Raw genomic sequence first — 24,955 nt, 5'->3', positions numbered from 1 at the left:
TATGTGTGTTTCCAAATCTACTTAGGTATCCAATCCAAACCTCGAAACATATAGTTAACATATTTCACGTTATGTTATCCAAATCCCTTATCCAAACCTCACAATTCATCTGATTTCTCGCTTTTCGACCCCTCTCCCTCTTCCTCTACCTCACCATCATCTTCATTTAGCCCCTCCCTTGCACTATGTATATCCTCGACCCTTATTCCGCTTCTATCACACATACTTCTAAAAATGCCTCCTTGGGTCCATAGGTTAATCGGGGTATCCAACTCTGCGATACGCCCGGCATCCATGACGCAAATGCGGTCGTATCCTACGATAGTCCGAAGGCGATGAGCGATACATAACAGCGTCTTGCCACGGAACCCGACAGCCATCGTCTTCTGGATCTTGTCATCTGTCTCCATGTCCACGGATGAGGTAGCTTCATCGCACACGATGATCTGCGACCCGCGAACTAGGGCTCGCGCCAACGCCATTAGCTGTCGTTGACCAAGCGAAAAGTTTAAGCCGTCTTCTTCTACGACGCTGTCGAGGTGGACCCGTGTCGGGTCTTTGTCGTCGATGTTTGCGTCGGCTGGCACCAGGTCGGCCTTACGCAGTGCCGACCAAAGGTCCAGATCCGAGTGTTCGCTGAAGGGGTCCAAATTGCTGCGGACAGTTCCGCGGAATAGCGTAGGGTCCTGTGGAATGATGGCAAGGCGGGAACGAAGATCATGTAGACCGACTGTGGAGATATCGAGTCCGTCGATATAGATGTGGCCACCTGAGATCTCAACTAGTCGGAATAAGGTCGACATGATAGAGCTCTTGCCCGCCCCTGTGCGTCCTACAATGCCTATACGTTCGCCTCCGCGAACGTTAATACTAAGACCTTTAAGCACCAAGGGCAAATTCGCGCGGTACCGCATCTCAACATTGTCGAAGATAATTTCTCCCTTTTCTGGCCATGTAGGACGAACGTCAATCGTGTGGTCAGGTGCTTCCTCCTCGAGCTGTGTTCCGTAGTACTCGAGTCGTTCTACAGCATTCATGCCATTCTCCACCTCGGCAAGCTGCCGCACCGTAAACTGCAGCATCTGCACAATGGACAAGATGTACGAAAGCACGAGACCACCAATCGATGGTGAAACGCTAAATCGAGAAGTCACGACAAGGATGCCCGTGGTAAACACAAGCAAGTTTCCGATAGTGTCTAGACGTATCGATAGCCACCGTTGATTCGAGAATGTCAAGTAATATGCTGCATTCATTTCATCGATGGAATCTCGCAGATCATTGATGAAACGATCCCTCAGTCCATACGCACGAATTGACGATACTCCGCTAAGACCTTCACCGAATTTGGCAAATACCACAGATCGAAGAACTGACTCGAAACGCTTGACTTCCCGAGCAGAGGCCCGATAGTAGGAGGCCGCAAGTACGAAGAGAATAGCGAGCGGAACTAGTGCGATTGCAAAATAGTGGAAGAACGCGATAATCAGAGCAAACACGGATATAATCATTCCGAGCGTGAGGAAATACATCCTCATAGCATCAGACAGGTTATTATCCATAACATCGACATCCCTAGAGAACCGATTTGTGATACGACCGAGCGGGGTTGTATCGAAGAAGGACATCGGCGCTCTTAGTGTCCTTGTGACTGCCTGTCTCAAGAGAGTCCTGCTGGCGTTTGTGCCGAACACAGCTAGCAGAACCGAAAAGAGGAACATCAACAGAGCTTGCAACGTTCCAAGGCCTGCGTAAACTCCGATATATACTCCCGTTGTGAGACCGAACTTGCCAGATGTCCAATAAGACAGCCATAGACTTGTCATGATATTGGCACCCTGGGAGAGCAGTAGCACCAGGATGACGAGCGGAGCGTTGAGGATACTTCCCGATGCTCGAATATAGGTGGTGTAAACAGACCAAGGGACGCTTGATACGGCTCTTTCCTCTGCTTGCATCAAGCCTTGGGCCTTCTTCTTTTTCTTCTTGCTCTTCTCACCTTCGGCGGTCTTGTCCTCAACTTGGGCTGGATCCTCCTCTTGCGTTTGTTCCAGGGCAGTAGTTTCCATCAACTGCCTAAAGCCAGAGTGGTTCGTCATCAGGTTGTCGAAAGTGTCAATCGCTCGAATCTTGCCAGCGTCCATCCAGATGATCCTGTCACAGCGGTTAAGGACCCACAGTTGGTGCGTTGCAAGAATTCGACACTTGTCTTTCAGAAGACCCATTATGGCGTTGTCCATGATATGTCGACCAACATGGGCGTCGACGGCGCTCAGAGGGTCATCCATGAGCACAATATCAGCATCGAAATATATGGCTCGGGCGATATTGAGTCGTTGTTTTTGTCCGCCTGATATAGTAATGCCTCTCTCGCCTATTTCGGTTGCATCTCCATTGGGAAGCATGTCTAGGTCAGGTTGCAAAGCGCAGCTAATCATGGTTAGTATCTGATATATCCTCATCATTATTGGGTATCACTCACGCTCTTACAACCTCCTTATACCACTCGCGATTCATTTCTTTCCCAAAAAGAATATTATTTCGGACACTTGCGTTTTGAATCCAGGCATATTGTGGGCAGAAAGCTCTAGAGGCACCCAACACGACCTCACCTGAAGTCTTCCGCATGTCCCCAGCAAGCGCCGAAAGCAAGGAACTCTTTCCGCAACCAACAGTTCCAATGACAGCAACCAATTCATTTCTTCCAATCGCAAGGTTCAAGTCTTGGAGTTTGAAAGGCTCGCGTTCTTCAACAAGTGTACTTGCTGTATCTTCGGTATTTTCTTCCAAATGGCCCCTTTCATTACCTGTTTTGTGAGGTTGTTTTGTCCCTTTCTGTGCATGACCATCTTTACCCTTCTTTTCCGTTTCAGATTCTTGAGTTGGAGTCCGCTCCCAGGTAAATGTAGCGTCGTGTATTTCAACCGCATGCTTTCCTTCTGGCTGCAACACAACATCCTCCTCTTGCTCTTCGGATAGCATGAATTCCTGTATACGTTTCATAGACGACCAAGCGTCAACCGTCTGACCAATAACCAGAGGGAGCAGATTGAGAGGCATTCGTAAGCCATTGAAAAGCGCAAGTGAAGAGAAAACTTGTGCAGCGGGAAGACCGTGGTCTGTCAGCGAGTAGGTGATGAACGATAACATGGAAGCGTAGATGGGGAGCGACATGCTAATAGCATTGATAGCATTTCGAACCGCCAAAAGAACTTGGATAGAGTGGATTTCTCGAGATCGAATTTCCCTGAGGCGTTCCAGAAAAGCTCCCTCCCATCCGAAATATTTGACGAAGCGGACAGATTGCAATATTTCCTGGGTTAGGCTCACGCGCTGATCCGTTATCTTGTTAATTGCTGCTCGGCGCAAGAACAGCGCGCGAATTGCTCTAGTCAAGGCCGGGACGCCGATGACCAAAAGCCCGAAACCAGCTAAAGCACTGTAAGTCAGATTGATGAGAAGGACGATGAGAGTTATGATGCACGAAATAGGTGCCGTCCAAGTCATGTGGAACATGGCGGAAGCTTGGTCTATACGGTAGGTATCGACGCTCATCAAGTTCACGATTTTTCCATTGCTCCAGCCAGTACCATCACCGGTGATGAGTGTCTTATCCGCCTTGGGATCCTTTTTGGGGTCATCCGACTTCTCTGTCTTGCTGTTTTCATTATCTTTCCCTTTATCTTTTTCTCCTTGACCGTTCTCTGCTGTGTCATTAGATGCTTCTTTACCACCACCTGCCCTTGCACGACCTGAGAGCACCATGGATTTCTCAAAAATGAGACTGATGAGGACAGCACGCGCCTGTCCTCCAATCATCATCCCACGGTATATAAAGTGGTTGACACCTAAGCTCTGCAAAATTTGCATAACAGTCACACCAATAACCAGGCCGATACCAGCACTGACCTTGGGTGGGGGTGTTCCGTTCTGAGATGCATCCCAGGCTTCTTGGGCAAAGTTGATGAGGTACCGCAGAGTGAAAGGAGACATGACTTGGAAGATAGACGAGCAGAGTTGGCAGAAACCGCCTAACCAAAATTCCCAGAAGAAAGTTTCGTGCAATGCCCAAAGCAAGGGGTATTGATCACCTGCTTTCTTTCGTCTCTCGAAAGATTCTCTTGTCTTAGCCGTCATCTTCTCGGCTGTCCGATCAGGGTTTACGGACCAGAGGTCGTCTTGTTCTAGGGACCGTTTATACCCTACCTATATCTTCTATCAATACGATGGCGCCAATCCGGAGAGGCTTAGTACTTACATTCATTATGGGAGCCATCCATTGGAAAGTCAATTTGCTGAAGAAACCGGCCCCGTACTCCCTCGAGACCTCGCGCTCCTTAGGGATGGGCGGTATCGAACCCCATAGTAGGGGGTTGAATACTTTGTACCATTGCTTCTTAGCTGGTACGGATGCCCTCGTGGTAGTACGAGTAATGGTGCTTGTATCGGTAGCATGACTTTGAGTGTGTTTCAACCCTTCACGGCTAGCTTGGTTATCATCGGAGTCTTCCTGTTTTCGGATTTCTTTCTCGGGATCATCGTAGACCGAGGCCGGCGTTGCTGGCTCAGAGTTGCCGGTATTTTCGACATCTGCAAGTGGGTCCGCCGGTTTTATTTCTTTATTCCCAGTTTCATTTGCCATAGTATGGCCCTTCCAAAAAAACAAACAAACAAACAGCTCAACACTTACTCACGGTAAGATGCGAGTGTGAGGGGGTTAGGCTATATCAAGTTTAAGTAGATTTCTACACATATACTAAGCTTGTTATGCGATTTTGGGCAACGATTGTCAAGCAGTTCTAGATTGTTGAGAACAATGCGAGAAAAGGCGAATACGACGGGGATCTCGAGACTTGGCAATGGTTTTATAAACGATGGCGGGAACGGGATTGGTCAGCGGTCTATCATACAAAGAGACTTCTGATTCCTTAAACTGTTGAACCCTGACATAACATAATATGGTTGTTTAGTTAAACTAGAGGTTTAGGATGTTTGTGTATGAGTGTGCAGTGCAAAGAGAGAGGAAGGGATTGAATGGGATAGAGATATGAATTATGAATCGGGATCTTGGCAGCCGTAAATACGGTTGACAAAATTAGGAAGGACCCTTTACTTTTGGTATCTAAGCTATCTGCCTATGATGCTTCCATTGTCGGCCCCGCTTGCCGGACTAGAAACCATTCCAGAGGCACGTAGGAAAGAACTAGACTGCTAGACTGTCAATGTAAGTAAGTACCCCAGGCTATACGCAGCCCTAGAAGTCACCAAGAGTCACCAATGGCTCGGGATTTAGTACGAGCTATTCGCTAACGACCTGGGGATATTCTTCATCCTAACAACTCTAAACCAATCACATAGTTTATAATACGAGTCGGCATATAGCTAAAGGAAACAACAAGGTGGTATTTTTTATGTTCTCTGACTTGGTGAATACTCGGGACTTTGGCAGATGACGCATGTCGGCGTATCTTAGTACGAGAAATGCAGGAATTCCATTATGTGTTAGTCAAAATGTCGGTAAGCTGGTAATCACCAACATGAGACCTCGCATCCTCCCAGGTTGCTTCACTAGGTTGATAGAAGTATGTAAGTATGTCTTGTGAGCTTGTGAGTCGTCAGCAAGTGTGCCTACCTAGTCCTACGTACATGCATAGGTAGGTAGTCACTACACGTCCCATATCACCGGCTATCAATGAAGAAAATTTCCACGCAGGTTCCTTTTTTTTTCTTCTTGCATAGTAGGTACCAACCCCGTTCTCGTACTGATCCGAATCCCGGGTTCCACTCGGGACATGCGAAATACTACGACAGTTTTCATACACCCATCGACTTCGAATCACAAAAGTTAATTGAGAGGCCAGCCTGGAAAAACCTAGACAAACAGACAGACAGGGTTCTTGCGCGGTAGGGGTTTATGGCTATTGTCCGTGTGTCCGCGTTGCGCAAAAACCTGGTTTCCAACCCCCCGTCCTCGAAAATTATGTCAATCGTATAGGTCGTATATTCCGTCGCGAATTGCGGACGGTAATACAAATATACTTACTTATGTACATACTGTTTTAGGTAGGTCGATCATCTTAGGGCTTTTTTTCTTCTTTCTGGGGGGCGAAGAGCAAAAAAAAAAAAGGGAATGCTAAGCTTTGTACTACTATAATAGTCGTACTATTAGCTTGCTTAAGTCGCCTCTACCCGACACCGGTCCCGACAGGCACAATTCCGGTTCCGACTCCGACTTATTCTTCCCATCTTCTCTCACTTTCTCCAGTTCTGGGGCTCGGACTATAGCGGAGTTTAGCTGCTTCTAGACCTTCGATTGAGCCGAAGTTGTTGATTTATAATGCAGCGCTCGTATACATGTTTTTTTGCGCCGTTTTGATCTGATCAAGCTGACGAAATGTGTATGAAGTCTGTAATCCTTGATTAGATATTCGAGCATGGTATACCTCTGTTGCGAGAAAGACTACGGATGACAACAGATTCTCTGATTAACTAAGCAAGTTTAGTCCGAGATCCTCTCGTCGGACTTTTGTTGAGGGACATCATTCCGAAGTAGGTACCTATTAGTAAGTATTGTAATGCCACACGGCAACGTATGACATCAGGTAGATCATTGAATGTAGGTAGTAGACTATACGGTATGATTTTACGAACTTTCAAACTGATGAGTCGAAAGACTACAGCGCTTGTAACTAACAACGTAGGTACCATAGCAGCTATTTGACACATCGTACTACGTCCTGGAAGATCCAATATTATGTAACACACTATTAAATTCCCGAGGCGTTGTGAAGTACACCTTATCGGTCTTGCGTATACTGATGAATGCTATCGCGTTATCACCTCTCATCTATGCCCTTTTGTTTTTAAAAAGCATCCATAAACAACTCCCATTCCCTGCTAGATGTACAAAGCCAGGCTGTTCCCATATCAAGCCTGGAAAGGTGAAAAAGAATCGGGAAGCAGTAGTATGTTACCGACGACCGTAAACGCAACATTCTCGCCGTCCCATGCTCGCTCACCATGGCCATTATGAACTATCTGTACCATCTGAACCATCTAGACCCAATAACGCCTTACCGATATTATCGATGTCGTCAGAGTCGTCTTTACCTTCACCGTCACCTTCACCCTCGCCATCTCCTTCACCATTGCCATCACCTTCACCTTCGCCCTCCTCGCCCCCACTGTCAATTCCTAGGAGCTCCTTCTCCATAGGATCCAGATCATCCGCATCCTCCATCGTGATATCGCCGTTGGTATTGCCGTTTGTCTTTGTCTTGATGTCCATCTTCTCTGGACTATCGTTACCGTCGTGGTCGCCCCTTAAGTCGGGCGAGGCATAATCCGATGGTGGAGCTGCAACGCGTCTCTTGGCTGTCGACACGACCCCTAACTCGGGTCGGCCTTCCCAACGTCTTAGCCGTCGGTCTGCCCTCCGAAGTGAGGCTGCGTACGATGCGAACTCTTCGCCAAAATCGTCCTCTTCTTGATTCAGCTGGCAAAGGCCACCAAAGCCTCGGTCTATGAAGGGGTGTTTCTGCTCCCTATGCGCCATCATATACTCTTCTTCATCACTGTCCAGTAGCGCGTCCTTCATTGCTGCCAAACGGCGCTTGGCACGTATAATCGCGCCTTCCTGTCGACGTGACTTTCGAGCCCGATGATGCTGTCTCCGAAGTCCGCGGCCGAGAATATGTTCAACCCGCTGATTCCGGTTTCGCTCTACCGCGAGTTGATGTGCGGTAGGGGGGCGTGGCTTTCTGGGGACTATACCCTCAATGACATGAGATCCTGGTCCCGCAGGCGATGAGCCTTCAAAGATTAGGTGTTTCAGTGGCGCCCCGCCCCGTCGTCCAGTGCTACTAGCACCAATGCGTGACAAGGCTCTCGGGGGCGGGGTAGACCGTGTACTGTCCAGATCGGACTCGTGTTTTGACGGCCGTATCCGGGGGAGGATTGCAGCAGTAGGTCCTTCATCAGCTATGATCCTTCCCCTGGATCCACGTTTGTTCTGGTGGTCAGCTAAGTAAGCCTGATCGGCTGCGATGATCTTTGCTCGATGATTCTGCTTCTCTCGTCCAAATTCAATTTCCTCCTGTGGGTCAATATTCTCACGGTCTTCTTCTTCAGCTACCATCTCTTCCATTCGCGGGACTCCCTGGTTTGCGACCTCCGTACCGTAGTCGACACCCTGCCCGAAAGGATTTTCTTCACAGCCTTCTTCTGTAAAGTCAGACTCAAGATAAAACCACATCAGCCACAAGAAGGCTCTAGCACGAGATTTGCTTGTGTAATTTGTCTTCATGATGAGGTCGTGAAACTCGCCACCAGGAGGGAAATGTAGCTCCGCGATATACGACGCTTGCTGACATATCAGGAAGATGAGGTTAACCGGGTTCGACCGAGGAGGATCCTTTCCCTTAAATTCGCCTAACTCATGAGGCTCAGGACGATCCTCGGCCGCACCCTTTAGGATAGACTTCAATCTTGGAGCGTCTTGTAATTGCTTATAGGCGGACGCGTCTTGGTGTGCCTGCAATGATGGAATAGCGTGATATGTTCGTAGTTGAGCTCGCATCTCAGGAAAAACTGCAACATATTAGCAAAAGTTGTTCCCCTAAATCGATGGAGATACGGTACAATTTAACGTTGTGTTCATCCGACCCACGTTGACGAGCAAGCAGACCATAGCCATGCTCTTCGCGGCTTCTCGGTCGCTAAGTAATTTATCTCGAAGAACCTTGCTCGTCTTGCTGCTTCTAGCCATAGTATCGATATACAGGTCCGCAAAACTCTGCTTCTCCTTGCCATCTCCTATGGGTTCGTAGCTGTTCGTAAAGACCCTGTTGTCGTCATCGAAGACGGCCTTGAGAAAGTCGTATTGAATATCTCTTCTCCAAAGCGGTTCTCCATCTTCTTTCTTAAGGTGTCTAATCTTCCCTACGGTAGGGAACGATGCTGCGGCTGCGGCTGCGGATGACTTATTTTTCGGTCGCTTACTTCCTTGTCCAGATTGGCTGATCATACTGGCTTCGAGATTGTCACCTGGAGTACTGTCCCTTGGGGCGCCACTAGATGCGCGCGACCAGCGACTGTGCTCCGGCGTTCCTTCTCTCGAAGCCATCGTGAGTTCGTTCGGTGATAAGATTGATGAAGTGATGGCAACGAGGCTGTTTTGATTGATGTAGGGGGGATTAGGACGATTGGGACGATTGGCGCACAGATACGACGTTTGTGACGACTACCTCTTCGTGGTAAGGCTTTAATGAACGATAGGAAGAAAAGAAAAAAATAGCCTTTAAATAAAGGCTAGGAGCGAAATATTATCATCGACTCATTATTGAAATTTTGACGAAGAGTGTGAGGTGCAAAGGAAAGGGAATGGAAGGGAAGAGGAATGGACAAAGCTTCCGTGTCCGAAGTTGAAATGCGAAGACGATCAATTTAAATTTTAAGTGTGCTGAATCAAACTGCTCACGCTGTACTGTACTGTATTGTACCTACCTCTCACGTCGCGTCACTTTCCTTAAGGTTTGCTTAGTGTAAATGTACAAAGGGCATGTACAATAATTAAGTGGAGACATTGTACATACAGTGCCTCAAAGACACCACCTGTATTATCTGCGCACCTGCTAGACGCGTCAGGGTAGCCACAGCTCGGACCACCCACTCTGTGGCGTATTACGAAAACATTAAAGGTGCCTGGGAACATATCTAACTTCGGATTGTGTAAATTGTAAAATAAAACGATTCATGATTACCTTATTACATAAATGCTTGGCTTCGAACTCTAGAAGGTCAGAGATCTCTTATCTCAGTCTTAGTTCCATGTAGCAAAAAGTTATATCATTGCAGATTCTAGTATTACGTATTTGGTAACCGAGAAATCACTATTTTTAAGCGTAGACAACGTGTTTCACTATTAGCTGAGAAGACTATTTCACATGATGCTATGTGCTTCGCAGTTTGCAAGTAAAAGAGGAACATTTTTTATTTTGGGAAGTTCTCAGTCCGTCGTAGATGGATTCTCTGATAGTCCACCATAGCGCGAAGAACCTCGAAGGGCCTGAACGCGTCTCAGCCAATGTCCGCAAAAGCACTACTACCATTGGTGGCAGATGGGATTAAAATCCTTTCCATATGCCCTTATCGTCAGAGCAGATCCCAGAATTCCTCTCCATGTTTTGGAGAGTTCTGAAGCCTATTGCCTGCTCGCCGAGACGCCGTTTTTGCTTTCTTGATCCTGCACCGAAAATGACTATTCTATGCTCATAATTTCCTTTGCCCTCTATGTGGTTCCCTCGCCATGGCGAGTCTTCTCGAATAGAAGTCCTTCCAACCAGAGAACCGAGAAATCCACTTTTGTCTATGATGATGCCATCAACACGAATCCGCGGCCATGCGATATCGCACTACCCCATTCTATGGGAAAAACGAGAAATGATCTCGGCCGGCTTCCAAAAGGCAAATACGGGGAACATCGAGTGGGAGATCGTCATCGTCGTTAAACGTGCTGTGATAAACCGTAATGCAGCACTTATCTTCTAAGTGATGAATATCTCCGTGATTTTGTTGGTCAAGACACGTGCTTGACCTCCAAGCGTCTCATGCAGCTGCGCGCATATGCCCCCTCACAGTCTTCTATGGGTATCAAGTTATGAGGGGTGCAGCCGAAACAAAAGACAAATGCCGTCTATCGTATGCCAGAGCTCTAACTCGTAGAACTCGAATCTGCCAATCCTCCTCAGAGGCTGGAAGTCGGGCATGCCGTACGTAGGTATGCCGTAGAAGGGAGTATGTTAAGGGAAGAGTGTCGAAAAAATGACAACAGAATGAGAAGAAACCTTGCGTAAGTCGGTTGAGAAAGTGAAAGAGAAATATGACACCGTGAAATCTATGTACCGCATTCCAAATTTGCCCAATTCCCATTCCTGCATGCGGTTTGCGTAAGAGGGAGAATATTCGGGCCGTTCGTATGTTGTTAGGTTTACCACCAGGAAGCCTGGCCACCCGGTCCACCAGGGTTGCCATAGCTTCCACCTCCATAGGCCGGAGCACCGCCGCCGCCGCCTCCGTAACCTCCGCCGTAGCCCTGGCTTGGGGGAGGACCATTGAAGCCGCCGCCACCACCACCGCCGCCACTATAGCCACCAGATTGCTGAGGTCCTCCGAACCCGCCACCGAAGCCGGGACCGCTGCCTCCTCCGCCGCCACCCCCGTACTTTCGGAAATCGCGGTTCGCACCCTGGCCACGGCCACGGCCACCACCGCCTCTGCCACCACGACCACCACCGTAGGAGCTCTCTCGGGCAATGGTCTCAAGGAATGCCGGAACCTCTTGGTTGGCTTCCTTTAAGAGCTCGATGAGATCTCGTACAACACCGCGGTTGCCTCGGTTGAAAAATGCCGTAGAGTGACCAGTGTTTCCTGCACGACCAGTACGACCAATTCGGTGGACGTAGTCATCAATATCAGTGGGAAGATCGTAGTTGACAACGTGTGTAACGTTGGGAATATCCAAACCACGCGCAGCTACGGCTGTAGCCACGAGGATGGGGCATCGTCCATTTCGGAACATCTCTAGAGCACGTTCACGCTCACGTTGCGTGCGGTCACCATGAATCGAGGTGGCGGGGAAGTTCTGATTGATGAGGAAATCAGACAACGAATCGGCCATGCGCTTCGTCTCGACGAAGATCAGGGTAAGACCACCACCATGGGTGTGTAGAATATCTAGAAGAACGGAGCGCTTGTCAACATCCTCGACATACTCAACCTTCTGAGTGATGTTCTCGGATGTGGAACCGACACGACCGACCGAAAGGAACACGTAATCCTTGAGGAAATCGCGGGCAAGCATCTGGATATCTCGGGGAAAGGTGGCCGAAAACATGAGAGTTTGTCGGTTCTGAACACCTGGCATATCCTCGCCTTCGACAATTCGACGAATCTGAGGCTCGAAACCCATGTCCAACATGCGGTCAGCCTCATCAAGAACCAAATATTTGATGTTCTGGAGGGAAATGCGACCACGCTCTAGGAGATCGACAAGACGTCCAGGTGTCGCAACAAGAAGATCGCAACCACGCTCGATTTGGCGAAGTTGGGAACCAATGTCAGCACCACCATAGACCACACAGGGTCGGACCCAGGATCGGTAGGCGAACTTGCGCGCCTCGTCGTAGATCTGGGAGACTAATTCACGAGTTGGGGCTAGGATAAGAGACGTAGGGTAAGCCTTACGCTGACGACCGTAACCACCACCGGGAGCGCCTGCAGGGATGGGAGAGGGGCCAGTGAGGAAAGCCTGGGAAAGAATGGGGAAAAGGAAACCACCAGTCTTTCCAGAACCAGTCTGGGCACAGGCCATAAGATCTCTTCCACCCATGACAATAGGGATCGAGTACTTCTGGACAGGAGTTGGAACCTTGTAGTGAGCCAGTTCAATGTTGCGGATCAAGTGATCGTCCAGGGGAGGATTGCTGAAAGTGAGAACGGGTTCGGGGGTATCGTGTCCAGAGGCCTCGACAGGAATGTCGTCATACTTCTCGAAATTGATTCCGGTGTGTTGTTTGGACGGGTCGTCAGGGGTGCCAAACAGCTCTCGCTCCATACGGGGATTCGGAGGACCAGGAATGTGCTTGCCATCGCGCCATTGCCCGTCGCCCGAGCCTCTAGCATATCCCCCTCCAGAGTTACCGCTGTTGCCGCCGCCACCGCCACCGCCAGCGGCTGGGTTGCCGTAAGCGTTGCGATCGAATCCTCGATTGTTATTCCAGTTTCCAGGGCTTTGGCGCTGGGGAGGAGGGTAATTAGGTGTATCCCAACCCCCGGGGGCGGGTCGAGCGTCGAAGTTGCTGTTACTATAAAGGTTATCACGTTAGTAAAAGTCGGAGAATTTTTTTATTTGATAAATCTAGTGGAACATTGCGTATTTAAGAAATTGAGCATAAATGCTACGTTCATGAGGGATTACATACCCAGCCCAGGCGCTGCTGTTGAGACCATTCATGTTAGGAGGAGGTCCTCCAGCACCCATGGGAGGAGGAGCATTGGTAGCGGCGCCAACTTTACCTCGCATGTGAGGAGGGATGTAGGAACGAGGTGCAGGAGGCTGCTGCTGGTCGCCCAGGCTCAGCCCGCCCATGTTCAGTTGATCGGCCATGTTTACGTTGCGTTGGGAAGACGGTAGATCAGGTAGATATGTAGGGAATGTTATCAGACAATAAATCTTTTCTTTCTCGTACGGAACCCAGCCGATTATTTTTCTCTCGCAAGAACGAACGGTTCAGTTGAAGAGAAATGAGAGGCGAGGGACGGTTTGGGAGGATCAGAAATTAGTTGCTTGAGGTGGATAAAATCAAGTAATAAGAAGTGGTATTAGTTTGCCGCGAAATGGGAAACCGCAACACAGATGCACCCTTTCTCCGAATTATTAGAGAATGGAAGATACAGGTCGTTGCTGTACTGCGTGATTCTGTAAGTGGTTACAGAGGCACACGTCTATGTAGTAATAGACCAGTTAAGATGCCTTCAAGATCCCTTGAGAAAAGAAATCAAAACCAAATCTTTTTCAAAGGAAAGAGAAGACCCCGAACGAAAATGCAGAATGCTTTTTTTTTCTTTTCAGGGGAGGAGGGATGAGGAAATATGCCGTGTGTTTGAGGTTTGAAGATGGCAAAGGGATTGTGGGGGGAAGAAGAAGAATGGATCAGATGAAAAAAAATTCAGGAAGTTTTGAAGTTGTGTCGAAAATCGAGAACGCGTTAGCGTCCAGCTTCGTTACTAAGGAACTTAAAAATCTAGGCTAGAAGGGGTAGGCACGATACTTTGGTACTACTTCTCGTTACCAATTGGAAGTTGCCGATGGGTTACTTGGGGCGATGAATGCGTATCGATATACCCGAGTGAGATAATTGTTAGTATTTGTATGGCAATCATGGTATCAATCGTATCATGGAAAGTGGGATGCCTACTAACGTTATCCAGTAACTTGTACCTACCTTTATTGCATCCCTACTGCCCACCTGGGTATCCATCCCTACCCTGAGAGTAGTACTATGGTATTTGCCCCATTTCAATGTTGAGCTTTACGGTTGGACATATTTTGGCAACAGCATTCTGTAAGGCATCTACCAGGTACTTATTGGATATCTATCCCTTCCTAGTCTGGGCAACTGCGACAATTTTTCCCTTTGCCTTTCTCCTGTGACGAAAGCTCTTGCATTTCCTGGAGCAAATTGAAACTTGGAAGTTACAAATGGTCAAACCAAACCGGCTAAGATACTACGTACATGTATGTACGTAGGCAGGTACAACCCTAGGTACCTAAGTACCTTAAGTATAGCATCGCTACGACACTTTTAACTTGGGTGTAATTATTAGAAAACTTACTGGCCATTATGTATGTACATACCCGGACGTTTTTGAACCTAGATTCCTCACCTATTGAATCTTCCCATCATCTAACATTCCGCCACTTGAAAAATTAGAATAGTAAAGAGTCTAGCATATTCCAGAAGTCATTCTATTTATTCACCTATCTACATAGGCGTATGGCAGTGGTACACGGGTATATTCATATTTGAATAATACATAGGTATAACATGTTACATAGTCTGTACAGTGGCAATTTTGGACCTGAGTTTATTTTACATGTTAGAGTGAACACCTCAAGCATCTATCCGAATCTCGGTATAGTCCGATTAGGGATAGGGGGAGCAAATCACACACACTTGTAATGTATATTTTTTTTCGACGCTGCCTTTTGCCCAACCTTCTTAGCCTTGGCTGGTGAGCCGTAGCATATACACGTTGTCGTCTGTCAAGTAATCTAACAATCTGTGCCTGATCTAGCGCCACCGAAGGCACGGGTCGACCGTTCAGTATTGAAAGGAGCCCCTGGGTAGGCCCATATTTCATTCTATGAATTTTCTTTCAGAAACTTCCATGGACACGTACTAAGAGTTGGCGGACCATCGGCTCTGCCGTTGAATGACTAGGTGACAACACGAAAATGCAATTATCCAGTGGTTAGCGCCCTGACAGGTGGAACTTGGAACGTGGGTGGGTTACTCAAGTAGTTGGTGAGAACGTAGAAGGGGGGAAGGAAAAAAAACTTTATAAAAACTAAACTTAATGATAAGGCTCGTAATTTAGCTCTATAAGCGTCCTAGCTGTTGGTTTAGTGGACAAAGTAGGTAAAGTAAGAGAAGGCGAATGCAACTCTCCTGCAACAAGGCTTGCGACTTTCCAATAGGAAGTCTGCCTGCATGGTGAACAGGTGTAGCATCATGCAGAAGTCTCACCGCCCAAAATGCAATAAATCCAAAATACACCGCTTGATGAGTTAGGTACTTTAAGCTGGCATCCGCGAATAGCGGATGCCGACTTACTATTTAGGTATAAGTACTATCAGAAATCTTTGACAATCATCCAGTATAAGAGGTTTTATAAATTGGGCTAAGTTGGCCGTACTTCGTATGTAATTTTATCCCAAGATCGGGATCAAAACCTGGTTAATACTTCTACTAATAAATGTAGGGCCAACAGATTGCATTCACGTAGTATCATATTTACAAAATATGAGCGATGAGGGACCATTGTTTATATCTTTGATTAGTTCATCAATGTTAGATGCACTCTAAAAGAATAGGAAGCCAAACTACCTTGCAATGTTGGTCGAGGCAGATTCTCATTATACTCATAGCCGATGGCCGCTGAATACCTACATATTGATAGGCAATGTACCTAGGTAGGTATCTTATCGACGTTGTGACCCTGCCCCTCTTTAGCCATTACTCTCCTTTTTTTTCTATGAAGTTAGTCTAAAGCAACTGGCGAGTTGGGGCTCATCACGTGCGCAATGATGAGAGAGATGTGTTAGGCAGTCTTCATAACTGACTCAAGGGCCGGCCTGCGACTTGATTATTAGGCTGTCTTTTGGTTTCTTTTTCCCACCAGCCAGCCCAGCCCAGGATCTTAATGTTACACTTGCAGTCGCCGGCTAGAAAATTGATCCCTTTACGGACACTTGACAATCTTGTCATCCTTAAATTCGATCTCACGAATGCCATCCTTAGTGACTGCCTTGACCGTCATGCCCTTGAAATCGATAGGTAAACGTCGCTTCAACTCGTCCGTACACATCTCCAGCACCTTAAGACCTTGAACAAACGTCATGTCCGGGTGATGATGCTTGTCGAGGATAGATAGACAGTAGTATTGCGCGTAACCGTGAGCGGCATAGGGGACGGATGCCAAAGCTGCTAGGTAATCCAACCAGAACAAGCTTGGCTTGTGGGTGATAGGGTCGACGCCACCTAGTAGGAGGTTGACGTTGTATGGCTTCCGCGATCTTAAGCTCGACGCAAGCTCACCGCGGACATAATGCGCCAATGCCGTAGGTGACAGGTCGGTCTCATTCCGCATCGAGTAAAGTTGGGCATTTGCTTGGATGTACTCGGAGAACTGAACTGCTAATAGTTAGCTTTTGATGATATCCCAGAATCATTTGAGGAGCTAGATACCTGTATCACCAGCCTCGCCGGAAAATGCAACTAGTGTGTGCTTGTTTAGGGACCTTGTCTTGTCATCGGAGGCCTTGAGGATAGTAGCTCCTCGCATCGCAGCTTTAGAAGCTGCGATTAAGGTGAAGTCCTTGCCGGTGATTCCTAGTAACACCTCCCTGTTTGACTGATGTTAGCATGTTCGATTAGATATGTAGGGTATAAGCGAACATACATTTTGAGAGATCTGTTTTGTTTGCAATGGGTTCTTAATTGTGTTGTGTGGGGAGGTTGAAAGAGCTGTCGTTTGCGAACTGTTGTAGGTATTAGATGTGTGCAGACGCGCAAGGTAGCTACAGCCTAGCACTTGCCTTCCCAGAGCTTCAGATCGTTCAGGTGCCACAGGTGGGATTCAAATCGGACATCGGAAGCACAAGCCACAGATCATCAGCCCCGTCTCCACATTAACCATTGAAAGCTAGCGGCGCTATCTTTGCACCGACATGGACCCCTGTTCGTGTCCCGCAGGTTCTGAACTTTTTTTTTTCTTCTTAGCAATTGAACCGACCTTCTTTGCAGCATGGAAATTTTCTAAGGGCACAAGACGATCGATACACGACGGTATCGATTGTTCAACAAGCTATACTACACCATTATGTCGTCCTTCTTCACAATACCTGGTGCTCAGAGAAAACGAAAACGAGCTCCTATCATAGACGGTCCTAAAAAACGTGTCGCGACCTCTAAGTACTCGAAGGCGCCTTCGAAGCCGACAAAACCTGCAAAACCTGTAAAACTTGCACCCACACCAGCACCCAAAAAACGAGTCGAACGAGATGAATCCATATCAGGAAGCGATTCTGAAAGTGACGCCGAAGTCAAGGACCATGAAAATCCCGAATCTGGTTCGGAATCGGAGAACGAAGGAGAGACTGCAGCAGAGAAGAGACTAAGGCTTGCAGAAAGATACCTGGACAACGTACGACAAGAAGTTGACGAAACCGGCTTTGATGCAGAGGATATCGACCGGGATATAATAGCACAGCGTCTACAAGAAGATGTAGCCGAAATCAAGGGAAAGGTGTATAGAAAGGTTGCTTCAGAGCTTGCTATCGCCCAATCGCCACATACACTCTTCCGTTGCAATACCCTCTCGACTACCTCCATTGCTATATGCGCCCCATACTTATATACTGTCACGAAAGACCGCTGCCTAGTCAAATGGAAGCTACAAGACCTACCAGCCAATCAATTCCCACAAACCACCAAGAAGAAGCCCAAGAAACCTCCTGCTCCACCCCGTCGACAACCAACGAAGGTCGCAATGTTGAAGGGAAATCAGAAGAAAGCAAAGGATAAAGGCTACCAAGGGCACGTGGCTGATATCTTATGCGTGGCTGCCTCACAAGACGGCAAGTTCGTCGTCACGGGCGGTGCTGATAAGCGCCTGATCGTCTACGATGCGAAATCATTGAAGCCTCTGCGTGTCTTCATGCACCATCGCGACGCCGTAACTGGACTAGCATTCCGCCGAGGCACAAACCAACTCTACTCGGCCTCCAAGGACCGTACCGTGAAGGTATGGAGTTTAGACGAATTAGCATATGTCGAAACCCTCTTCGGCCACCAGGATATTGTGGTCGATATCGACGCGTTAGCACAAGAACGATGCGTGAGTGTAGGCGCTCGAGACCGAACGGCACGATTATGGAAAGTTGTCGAAGAGACCCAATTGGTCTTCCGTGGCGGGGCGATCGATAAGAAACAGAAGCCAGACATCGACCCGCGATCTCTAGCCCATGAGGGTAGTATGGATCGTGTCGCCATGATCGATGACGAACTCTTCGTCACCGGAAGCGACAACGGCTCGTTAGCTCTATGGAGCATATCGAAGAAGAAACCACTCTTCGTCTTGGCACAAGCACATGGACTTGAGCGACCCTTGCTTCCAACGGAAGCATCCGCCGAAGAGGCCCCAACTCCTAAGGTTGTACCACCTCCGCAACCAAGATGGATTACCGCTCTTCGGACGTTACCCTACTCCGACCTCATCCTAAGTGGTAGTTGGGACGGCTACGTCCGAGCCTGGAAATTAAGCGACGATAAGAAAAAGATCGAGCCCGTAGGGGTCTTAGGGAACCCGTCATCTAGCACAGACCACGTTCCTAACGGCGTAGATATGGACGACTCTGATGATGAAGGTGCAGTCAATGGAATAAACGGGACCAGCCCGTCCTCTTGGCTGATTAAAGGCGTGGTCAACGATATTGCGCTGTTTGAACGAGGTGATCGTGGCAAGGACGGTCTATGCGTCGTAGTCGGCGTTGGTAAGGAACATCGACTAGGAAAGTGGAAGAAGATCAAGGGAGGGAAAAACGGCGCTGTTGTATTCGAGGTGTCCAGGACAAAGGAAGGGCTGGAAAATGGGTTGGCATAGTAAAATAGCCCAGTAAAACATGGGAGACCTGATCATATCCCACTCTGGAATTGATACCCTATTTTAACGTTTCCATCTAAGTCCGCTACAGCATGTGCAATCAATACTTCAACCATTTGTGCTCTTTAACTAAGTGCATCGTAGACGTTAACATTCCATCTACCTGTTGTTGATCCAAGACCTTAATGTAGTACAAGTTTGTAACCGTAGCAAACCAAATATTCTTCCACACATCAACGACGTACTAGGAAATGACCAAAGTCACAATTTCTTAATATGATAATACTTCTTTATATACCTAGAGAAGCTAATACGTATAAACTAGCATATATATACAGATAGGAATTATGACTTAGGAACCATCTAATACCTAGGTACCATGTTGAAACCAACAAGTTGTAGACCGTTTTGCATGAAGCATAGAGTATCGATCCATCACAACCTTCCCAGCCAGTCATTATATATCAGAACAAGATACTATACTATATCCAGCTCAAGCTTTCATTCGTTCCAGTATGATTTTATATTCTTTCCGCTTCTTCGACTCTTTGGTGATGGCTAGTTTCGCTAAGCCAAATCCCCGGGCGAGTTTCTGGAAGAGATAGTTCTCGCCGACCCAGGAAATGATCAGATATACCAGGCCAAGAACCAACAACGTGATCTTGAAAGAAGAGCTGATGGTTGTCAATTGCATGAACTTCTTGATCTGATGGGTTGGTAAAAAGGCCATATATGTGACTACGACTAGCGCTCCAAAGATGGTTGTCATAAACGGCCCTATCAAGAGTTAGCATAGTATCCATAAACTAAAACGTGAATATATACAACATAACTTACAGTTTTGGTTCATAGGTTGTCTGAATGGCCGACCGGCACTCATAACTACCCCTATGAAGATATACTCGAAACATGACATGAGGAACAAAGCCGTATTTTCCGAATTTTTTATGTTGGACTTCTCTGGGTTGACGTGAGGGGGTATGTACCTATAATTTTCATATAAGAATCAACGCTGTGGTAGGTGGGTTCAAGATAGGACTTACCAGCTTTGCTCCCGCACTATGAGCCATGCGGCGGCTTGTATAGAGATACAGATGATCATCTGGCCCAGCAAGGGTGTGAGGACCTTTCGAGAGACTAGATTTGCCGTCGGTCGCTTCCTGCTCAGAACCGGAAAAGGTCCAGACCAACCCACTGTCACATAAATTAGTTATGATAATTAAGCAATGTGTTTTGTTTCACTCACTAAAGATGGCGATCGGTAATATGAGTACAACGTCGATAAACAGGAACTGATATTGTCTATTAGTTATAAACCAGACTACTGTGGCTGGGTATTCTTACCTGAAAGTCTCCCAGGTTTGAAGCCGAAGCATAGAGAAAGCTGACAGAGGTGAATTGGATAGCGGAGTAAAGACTCATAAACTTGAAGCAGCTAAAACTGGTTACCAAAGCAGCACGCCCTTCCCTAAATACGAAGTTAGTTAGGCTATGTGTACTAACATGAATTCATGTAAATGTCAAATCAAACGTACCGGATGACGTCGGGAACACATCGAATATCGAATACCCTAGACGTAAAGGGGGCTGCGACGGATGCTTCAGCTTCGGAAAGCGAAATGCCCACATCCGCGGCTTTGAGAGCACCGCAATCATTCGCACCATCGCCGCAGAATCCACAGCAGTAGTCTATGCTCTGAAGCTTTTCTACAAGTTCATGTTTCTCATCTGGAGACATGCGTGCAAATACCTTGCCTCGGACAAGCATCTAATAGTCGATTAGCTCTTTAATATAATAGGGAGGTAAACCTGGATCAACAGAGCGGGAAAAGTCTCATGATACACGACTATGTGATTAAAAAGAGTGTACTTACCCTCTGTACGACTTCATTCGGGGCGAAGTCGATTATCCATCGGAAAACATCTCCGCTTATTGCAAGGGAGTAATTTCTAAGATTCGCTATATCATATGGCAACGATGCATCACGATCTACGGGAGCGGGAAGTGGCTAAAGTCGCATTAGTTAGTTTGACTGTGTTGTTGAGTTGGTGCCATGGGCTTACAAGTAAAGTTCGATAATCCAATTGGTAAGCGGCGTCGTCTATGCTTTCCCATTGCAATAAAGCATTAGGATCACGGGAGTTCCCTATGATTCTCGCATTAGTATTTAACAACCTAGTATATAATATTGATTCTTTACCTTGTGAAAAATGCGGGACGAAACAATGGGCATCCTTCTCAACAAGACCACAATTCCTGGCTACACTGATGGCAGTTAATATGTTGTCACCCGTGACCATGATCGATCCGATATTTGACTGGGTGAGCTCTTTGAGCACCGCGGCGGTTGTTGGCTTTAGCTTATTTTCGAAGATAATAAATCCAACGAAGTCAAGGTTTGTCTCAACTTCGTCACGCTTCATCTTCTGGGACTTTACCCACGACAACTTCTTTATATACCTGGAAGCGCATGCTATGACTCGGTATCCTTTGTGGGTATAATAAGACAGGAGTTCATCGTAATCCTCCGGGACTGTGTGTATTAGAATAAACATATTGATGGATCGTAGAAGGAGACTTACAACTCTCGGGTCGACATATATCCCGCATACATTCAGGTGCGCCCTTGACGTAAATGCTACCACTTTGCTGGCCGAAAGCTCGCACGATCACGCTAGCTCTTCGTAGCTGAGAGACAAACTCGAAAGACCTCAATATTCCTAATTCGATTGGGGACTGAATCACGTTAGACAAGTACGGTGACCGACGTCAATAGTAAAACTCACATTTTGCCCCCGTGTAACTCCATATGAATCCGTGTCATACAAAGGTGTAGGGGGAGGACGTGCAACTGAAGGAGAGAGGCCGCCTTGCTCGTCATCCTCTTGATCAGCATTACCTTGACTACCCTCTTCGAATGTCCATTTAGTAAATTCGAACATCTTGACATCTAGCGGATCTCCAACAAGCTCGCCGTCAATGGATCGAAGTGAATGACATGTGGCCATTGTGAACAGGGCAGCACGGTTTATGTCATATTTGTCGCCAGGGCCAGCATCCAAATCGAATGGAGGAACCAAATCTGATGCTTTGGATACCACATCATCAAATCGATTTGTCGACCGAGATACCAGCCGCACACCAAGAATATCCAAGCCGTCTTCCGTGAGAGTGCCGGTCTTATCAAAGCACATGATATCCAACTTCCCGCCGACATTGACCCTTTGTGGGCTAATACAGAATATTTGTTTCTTCTTTAGACGACTTAAGGCAAAGTTTGTTCCTATGGTAAGTGTAGCTGGGAGGGCTGGTGGGACGACAATGGTAATTAGGTCCAGAGCTCTGACGATGATCAAGTGCCAGGCTAGTCCAAGACGGAGGAAGTTGATAAAAGACACCACAAACCCGAGGAGCGCGACGCATCCCATAACGGATATATATCGGAAGGAATCCCGATAGAATTTAAAGCCAGAAGGCTTAGGGAAGAGCATCGACCGGACCAGAGAGCCCTTAGTAGTATTGAAACCCGTTCTCACGACCATCGCAAGTGCGACCGCTTCGTCGTCTCTATTATCTTGTGGTCGCCTTGCCCGAATAATTTTAGTCCCACAGAAGAGAAAGTGACGAGCAGCATCAGGAGAGACAGTTGAGGCGCTGAGGTTCATGATTTCAAGAGTCTCATCGGTGGCAGGAATTTTAGAAACCGGTACGGACTCGCCAGTGAGCATACTCTCATTTACAATGCAGTCTCCGCTCAGAAGTAAGCTATCAGCCGGGAATTGTGCGAGGCTAGGATCGCTAACTTCATACACGTCACCGGGTACTAAATCGCTCGACAAGACATGGGCCCCTTAGAAGAGTTAGCAACGCGTCCCTAGATCAATATAGTGACCTACTCACAAAAGCCATTGCGAAGGACTCGCACATCGCATTCAAAACGAGAGATGTCGCGAAGACGCCGCATTGTCTATTTTATTAGTAAGATGGTCATAATCCGTGGATATGAGAGAATACTAACAGCTCGTGTTTCTACTAATGTTGCTATTATGCTACCTGCCGACATGACAAAGATACAAATGGCATAGTAGTAGTATTCGTCTACAGACCAAAGAACCAAACTCGCAATTTGGAAGACATAGAAAGGGTGAAACACCTAAAGATATTGTTAGTTATATAATAAGATTCATAGGTGAATAACTCACTTCATCTACGAGCAGTTGTGGGATGGATTTTTGCTCGATGTCGATGAGGTTTGTCCCGAAGACGCGTTCCCTATGATCTTTCTCTTCGCCGTCGATTCCAGCACGAAGTGCTCGCACCCGCTTCCATGTAGGATCCTTCCACCCGTTGCTAATGACGAATTTACCCTTCAATGGGTGATAGAAGAAGCGGACGTAACGGTAGTTGAGCACTCGAAGATCAGGTAATATTGGGTCGGCATCTTCTTCCAGTAACTGCGCGAAAATCTTCTCTGGAGCCCCAAATACAGTGGAAAGCGGTCGATTGTAAGGTCGAGTATTAACATTCAGGATAGTCATTTCACCCCATTGGTTCTATAACATGAGATCAGAACGAGGCTACAGAGCGTACAATAATTTTCAAAGTAACTAACCTCGAGAACCACCCATTGGCAATCGTGAAGTGGGCATGGCTCCCCAATCAACTTCACCTGCCACTGCGGAAGCCATCGCAGAAGAAGATATGCGAGTCCCAACGTCAAGACGCATATGGTGACATAGGCAGCATAGCCCAATCTGCTCGTCCGAAAACCGGCTATCACAATGGTGAGATCCTCGTTGACCATAAGAAGCTTCTGATTGATACGGCCGTGACCACGACCACTGGCATCCGTCACACCGCTGTCTGTTCGAAGGAGTCTGGTATGGACGGAATTTCTCGACACCGTTGAAGATCTCCGATGCAGAGCATAATCTTCATGTGAATCGCCATTTTCTAGTTCAACTTCAGAGCTTATTTCTCCTTCCTCGTCGAGATCAAACGGAGTTTCGTCTATATCAAAGGTCATGGCCCCATCTTCGCGAAATATGGCTCTGGGTTCCGGTTCGTCTTCCTCTTCGGTGTAGTAGGCAAAGCTCGCCGTCGAGTCCGCACGTTGACGGCGATGGGAGAAGGCAGAAAGGCTCGTAGGTAAACTTTCCGCGACGGGCCCAGAGAAGAGCTGCGAAAATAACAAACTTTAGAACACGCAGCCATATGGTTGGGTGAAAGGGTTAACCTACCTCATCCTGCGCCATCTCGACATCCTCAAAGAAACTCGAATTACTCTGGTTAGAACCCATTCGATACATGGCCATAGGGCCACTGCGCTTGGGTTGCGCGTCGTCGCCGTTGCCCCCCTCCATGGTCGACGCCTACGTATGTTTCAATTATGATGTAAATCGTCCCGTCATGTGTATAGTTCTCTGTATATTGGGATATCGAGTTGAGACATATGGAGACTATCGGCGCTGATCTGTACGGATTCGGTATGTATATAAAAGCGGAAATTGGAATAACAGCCGCACGATTTCACAATTATAGGTTATCGACCTGGCCGAAGAAAGATTGAAACATCAAGGCACATCCTGAATAGTCATGTGGACGTGTCGAAACACTACAGATCCCTCGAGTAATTTCGAGTATCGAATTAATAGAATGCGCCGAGTCTAAATGGCGACCTGGTTTCGTATGCGCTGAGCCCGGTAGAGTGCCTCGTTTGCTAGGTATATGTTGTCGACCTTTCACCGAATTACCTGGTACGTTGTATGGCGCTGCGAAGACGGTGCTTCGTTCAGGTCTTGGATAATCCACAGTGAAGTTTGGATGATCCATCATTAGCTCTGATGGATATTCGAGAACATCGGAGATAAGTAACAAGATAACGATAGCGATAAGGGAGTTGGCGATAATGATAACGAAAAGAAAGTTGAACTCGTATTGCCTAAAAAGGCAAGGCGAATTGTCTCTAATGACTTTAAGGTTCTCTAACTAAAAGCGTCTATATTGTAC

At 47.3% G+C, this 24,955-nt stretch overlaps 6 protein-coding genes across 6 annotated transcripts; 1 reads left to right on the top strand and 5 right to left on the bottom strand.

The window, feature by feature from the left end:
• Window positions 1-98: 98 nt before the first annotated feature.
• Window positions 99-4,642, bottom strand: GGS22DRAFT_188530 (ATP-binding cassette transporter protein YOR1-like protein; the record flags this gene model as incomplete). The annotated part of the gene is made up of 3 exons (XM_047964732.1): window positions 99-2,430; window positions 2,483-4,206; window positions 4,259-4,642. 3 exons carry the CDS (start codon window positions 4,640-4,642, stop codon window positions 99-101), a joined length of 4,440 nt encoding a protein of 1,479 aa, XP_047819074.1.
• Window positions 4,643-6,711: 2,069 nt separating this feature from the next.
• GGS22DRAFT_163185 (uncharacterized protein) lies at window positions 6,712-9,440 on the bottom strand. The gene is made up of 2 exons (XM_047961325.1): window positions 8,641-9,440; window positions 6,712-8,589 (listed from the first exon to the last, which is right to left on the bottom strand). Exons 1-2 carry the CDS (start codon window positions 9,122-9,124, stop codon window positions 7,028-7,030), a joined length of 2,046 nt encoding a protein of 681 aa, XP_047819073.1. The 5' UTR covers window positions 9,125-9,440; the 3' UTR covers window positions 6,712-7,027.
• Window positions 9,441-10,747: 1,307 nt separating this feature from the next.
• Window positions 10,748-13,280, bottom strand: GGS22DRAFT_140890 (DEAD-domain-containing protein). Its single transcript, XM_047958724.1, has 2 exons — window positions 12,981-13,280; window positions 10,748-12,863 (listed from the first exon to the last, which is right to left on the bottom strand). The coding sequence occupies exons 1-2, from the start codon at window positions 13,163-13,165 to the stop codon at window positions 10,988-10,990; spliced, it is 2,061 nt and encodes a 686-aa protein (XP_047819072.1). The 5' UTR covers window positions 13,166-13,280; the 3' UTR covers window positions 10,748-10,987.
• Window positions 13,281-15,539: 2,259 nt separating this feature from the next.
• GGS22DRAFT_163183 (nucleophile aminohydrolase) lies at window positions 15,540-16,905 on the bottom strand. Its single transcript, XM_047961324.1, has 3 exons — window positions 16,744-16,905; window positions 16,530-16,687; window positions 15,540-16,475 (listed from the first exon to the last, which is right to left on the bottom strand). Coding segments are annotated over exons 1-3 (612 nt in total). The 5' UTR covers window positions 16,746-16,905; the 3' UTR covers window positions 15,540-16,023.
• A 439-nt stretch (window positions 16,906-17,344) lies between these two features.
• Window positions 17,345-19,020, top strand: GGS22DRAFT_163180 (WD40-repeat-containing domain protein). The gene has a single exon (XM_047961323.1). It carries the CDS (start codon window positions 17,833-17,835, stop codon window positions 18,943-18,945), a length of 1,113 nt encoding a protein of 370 aa, XP_047819070.1. The 5' UTR covers window positions 17,345-17,832; the 3' UTR covers window positions 18,946-19,020.
• Window positions 19,021-19,212: 192 nt separating this feature from the next.
• GGS22DRAFT_140861 (uncharacterized protein) lies at window positions 19,213-24,395 on the bottom strand. Its single transcript, XM_047958723.1, has 16 exons — window positions 24,187-24,395; window positions 23,559-24,125; window positions 23,149-23,499; window positions 22,965-23,099; window positions 22,847-22,913; window positions 21,733-22,796; window positions 21,529-21,682; window positions 21,147-21,479; window positions 21,010-21,092; window positions 20,820-20,954; window positions 20,481-20,713; window positions 20,290-20,413; window positions 20,192-20,237; window positions 19,989-20,139; window positions 19,783-19,931; window positions 19,213-19,722 (listed from the first exon to the last, which is right to left on the bottom strand). Exons 1-16 carry the CDS (start codon window positions 24,307-24,309, stop codon window positions 19,439-19,441), a joined length of 3,999 nt encoding a protein of 1,332 aa, XP_047819069.1. The 5' UTR covers window positions 24,310-24,395; the 3' UTR covers window positions 19,213-19,438.
• Window positions 24,396-24,955: the final 560 nt, after the last annotated feature.

Source organism: Annulohypoxylon maeteangense (genome assembly GCF_022496945.1).
Source record: "Annulohypoxylon maeteangense strain CBS 123835 unplaced genomic scaffold GGS22scaffold_8, whole genome shotgun sequence".
NCBI lineage: Eukaryota > Fungi > Ascomycota > Sordariomycetes > Xylariales > Hypoxylaceae > Annulohypoxylon > Annulohypoxylon maeteangense.
This window is presented reverse-complemented; position numbering and strand designations above follow the sequence as displayed.

Bases quoted from the DNA above. Each gene is read 5' to 3' on its own strand.
- GGS22DRAFT_163185 (XM_047961325.1), bottom strand. From the start codon at position 9,124: ATGGCTTCGAGAGAAGGAACGCCGGAGCACAGTCGCTGGTCGCGCGCA. The intron at 8,590-8,640 runs GTACCGTATCTC...AATATGTTGCAG, and splicing joins GATGAACACAACGTTAAATT to TTTTTCCTGAGATGCGAGCT.
- GGS22DRAFT_140890 (XM_047958724.1), bottom strand. From the start codon at position 13,165: ATGGCCGATCAACTGAACATGGGCGGGCTGAGCCTGGGCGACCAGCAG. The intron at 12,864-12,980 runs GTATGTAATCCC...TAACCTTTATAG, and splicing joins AACAGCAGCGCCTGGGCTGG to TAACAGCAACTTCGACGCTC.
- GGS22DRAFT_163183 (XM_047961324.1), bottom strand. The intron at 16,476-16,529 runs GTATCTAGCTCC...AACTATTAGCAG, and splicing joins CGGCGAGGCTGGTGATACAG to TTCAGTTCTCCGAGTACATC.
- GGS22DRAFT_163180 (XM_047961323.1), top strand. From the start codon at position 17,833: ATGTTGAAGGGAAATCAGAAGAAAGCAAAGGATAAAGGCTACCAAGGG.
- GGS22DRAFT_140861 (XM_047958723.1), bottom strand. From the start codon at position 24,309: ATGGAGGGGGGCAACGGCGACGACGCGCAACCCAAGCGCAGTGGCCCT. The intron at 23,500-23,558 runs GTTAGTTACTTT...CTCATGTTATAG, and splicing joins GCCAATGGGTGGTTCTCGAG to AACCAATGGGGTGAAATGAC. The intron at 20,955-21,009 runs GTAAGCCCATGG...ATGCGACTTTAG, and splicing joins TGGATTATCGAACTTTACTT to CCACTTCCCGCTCCCGTAGA.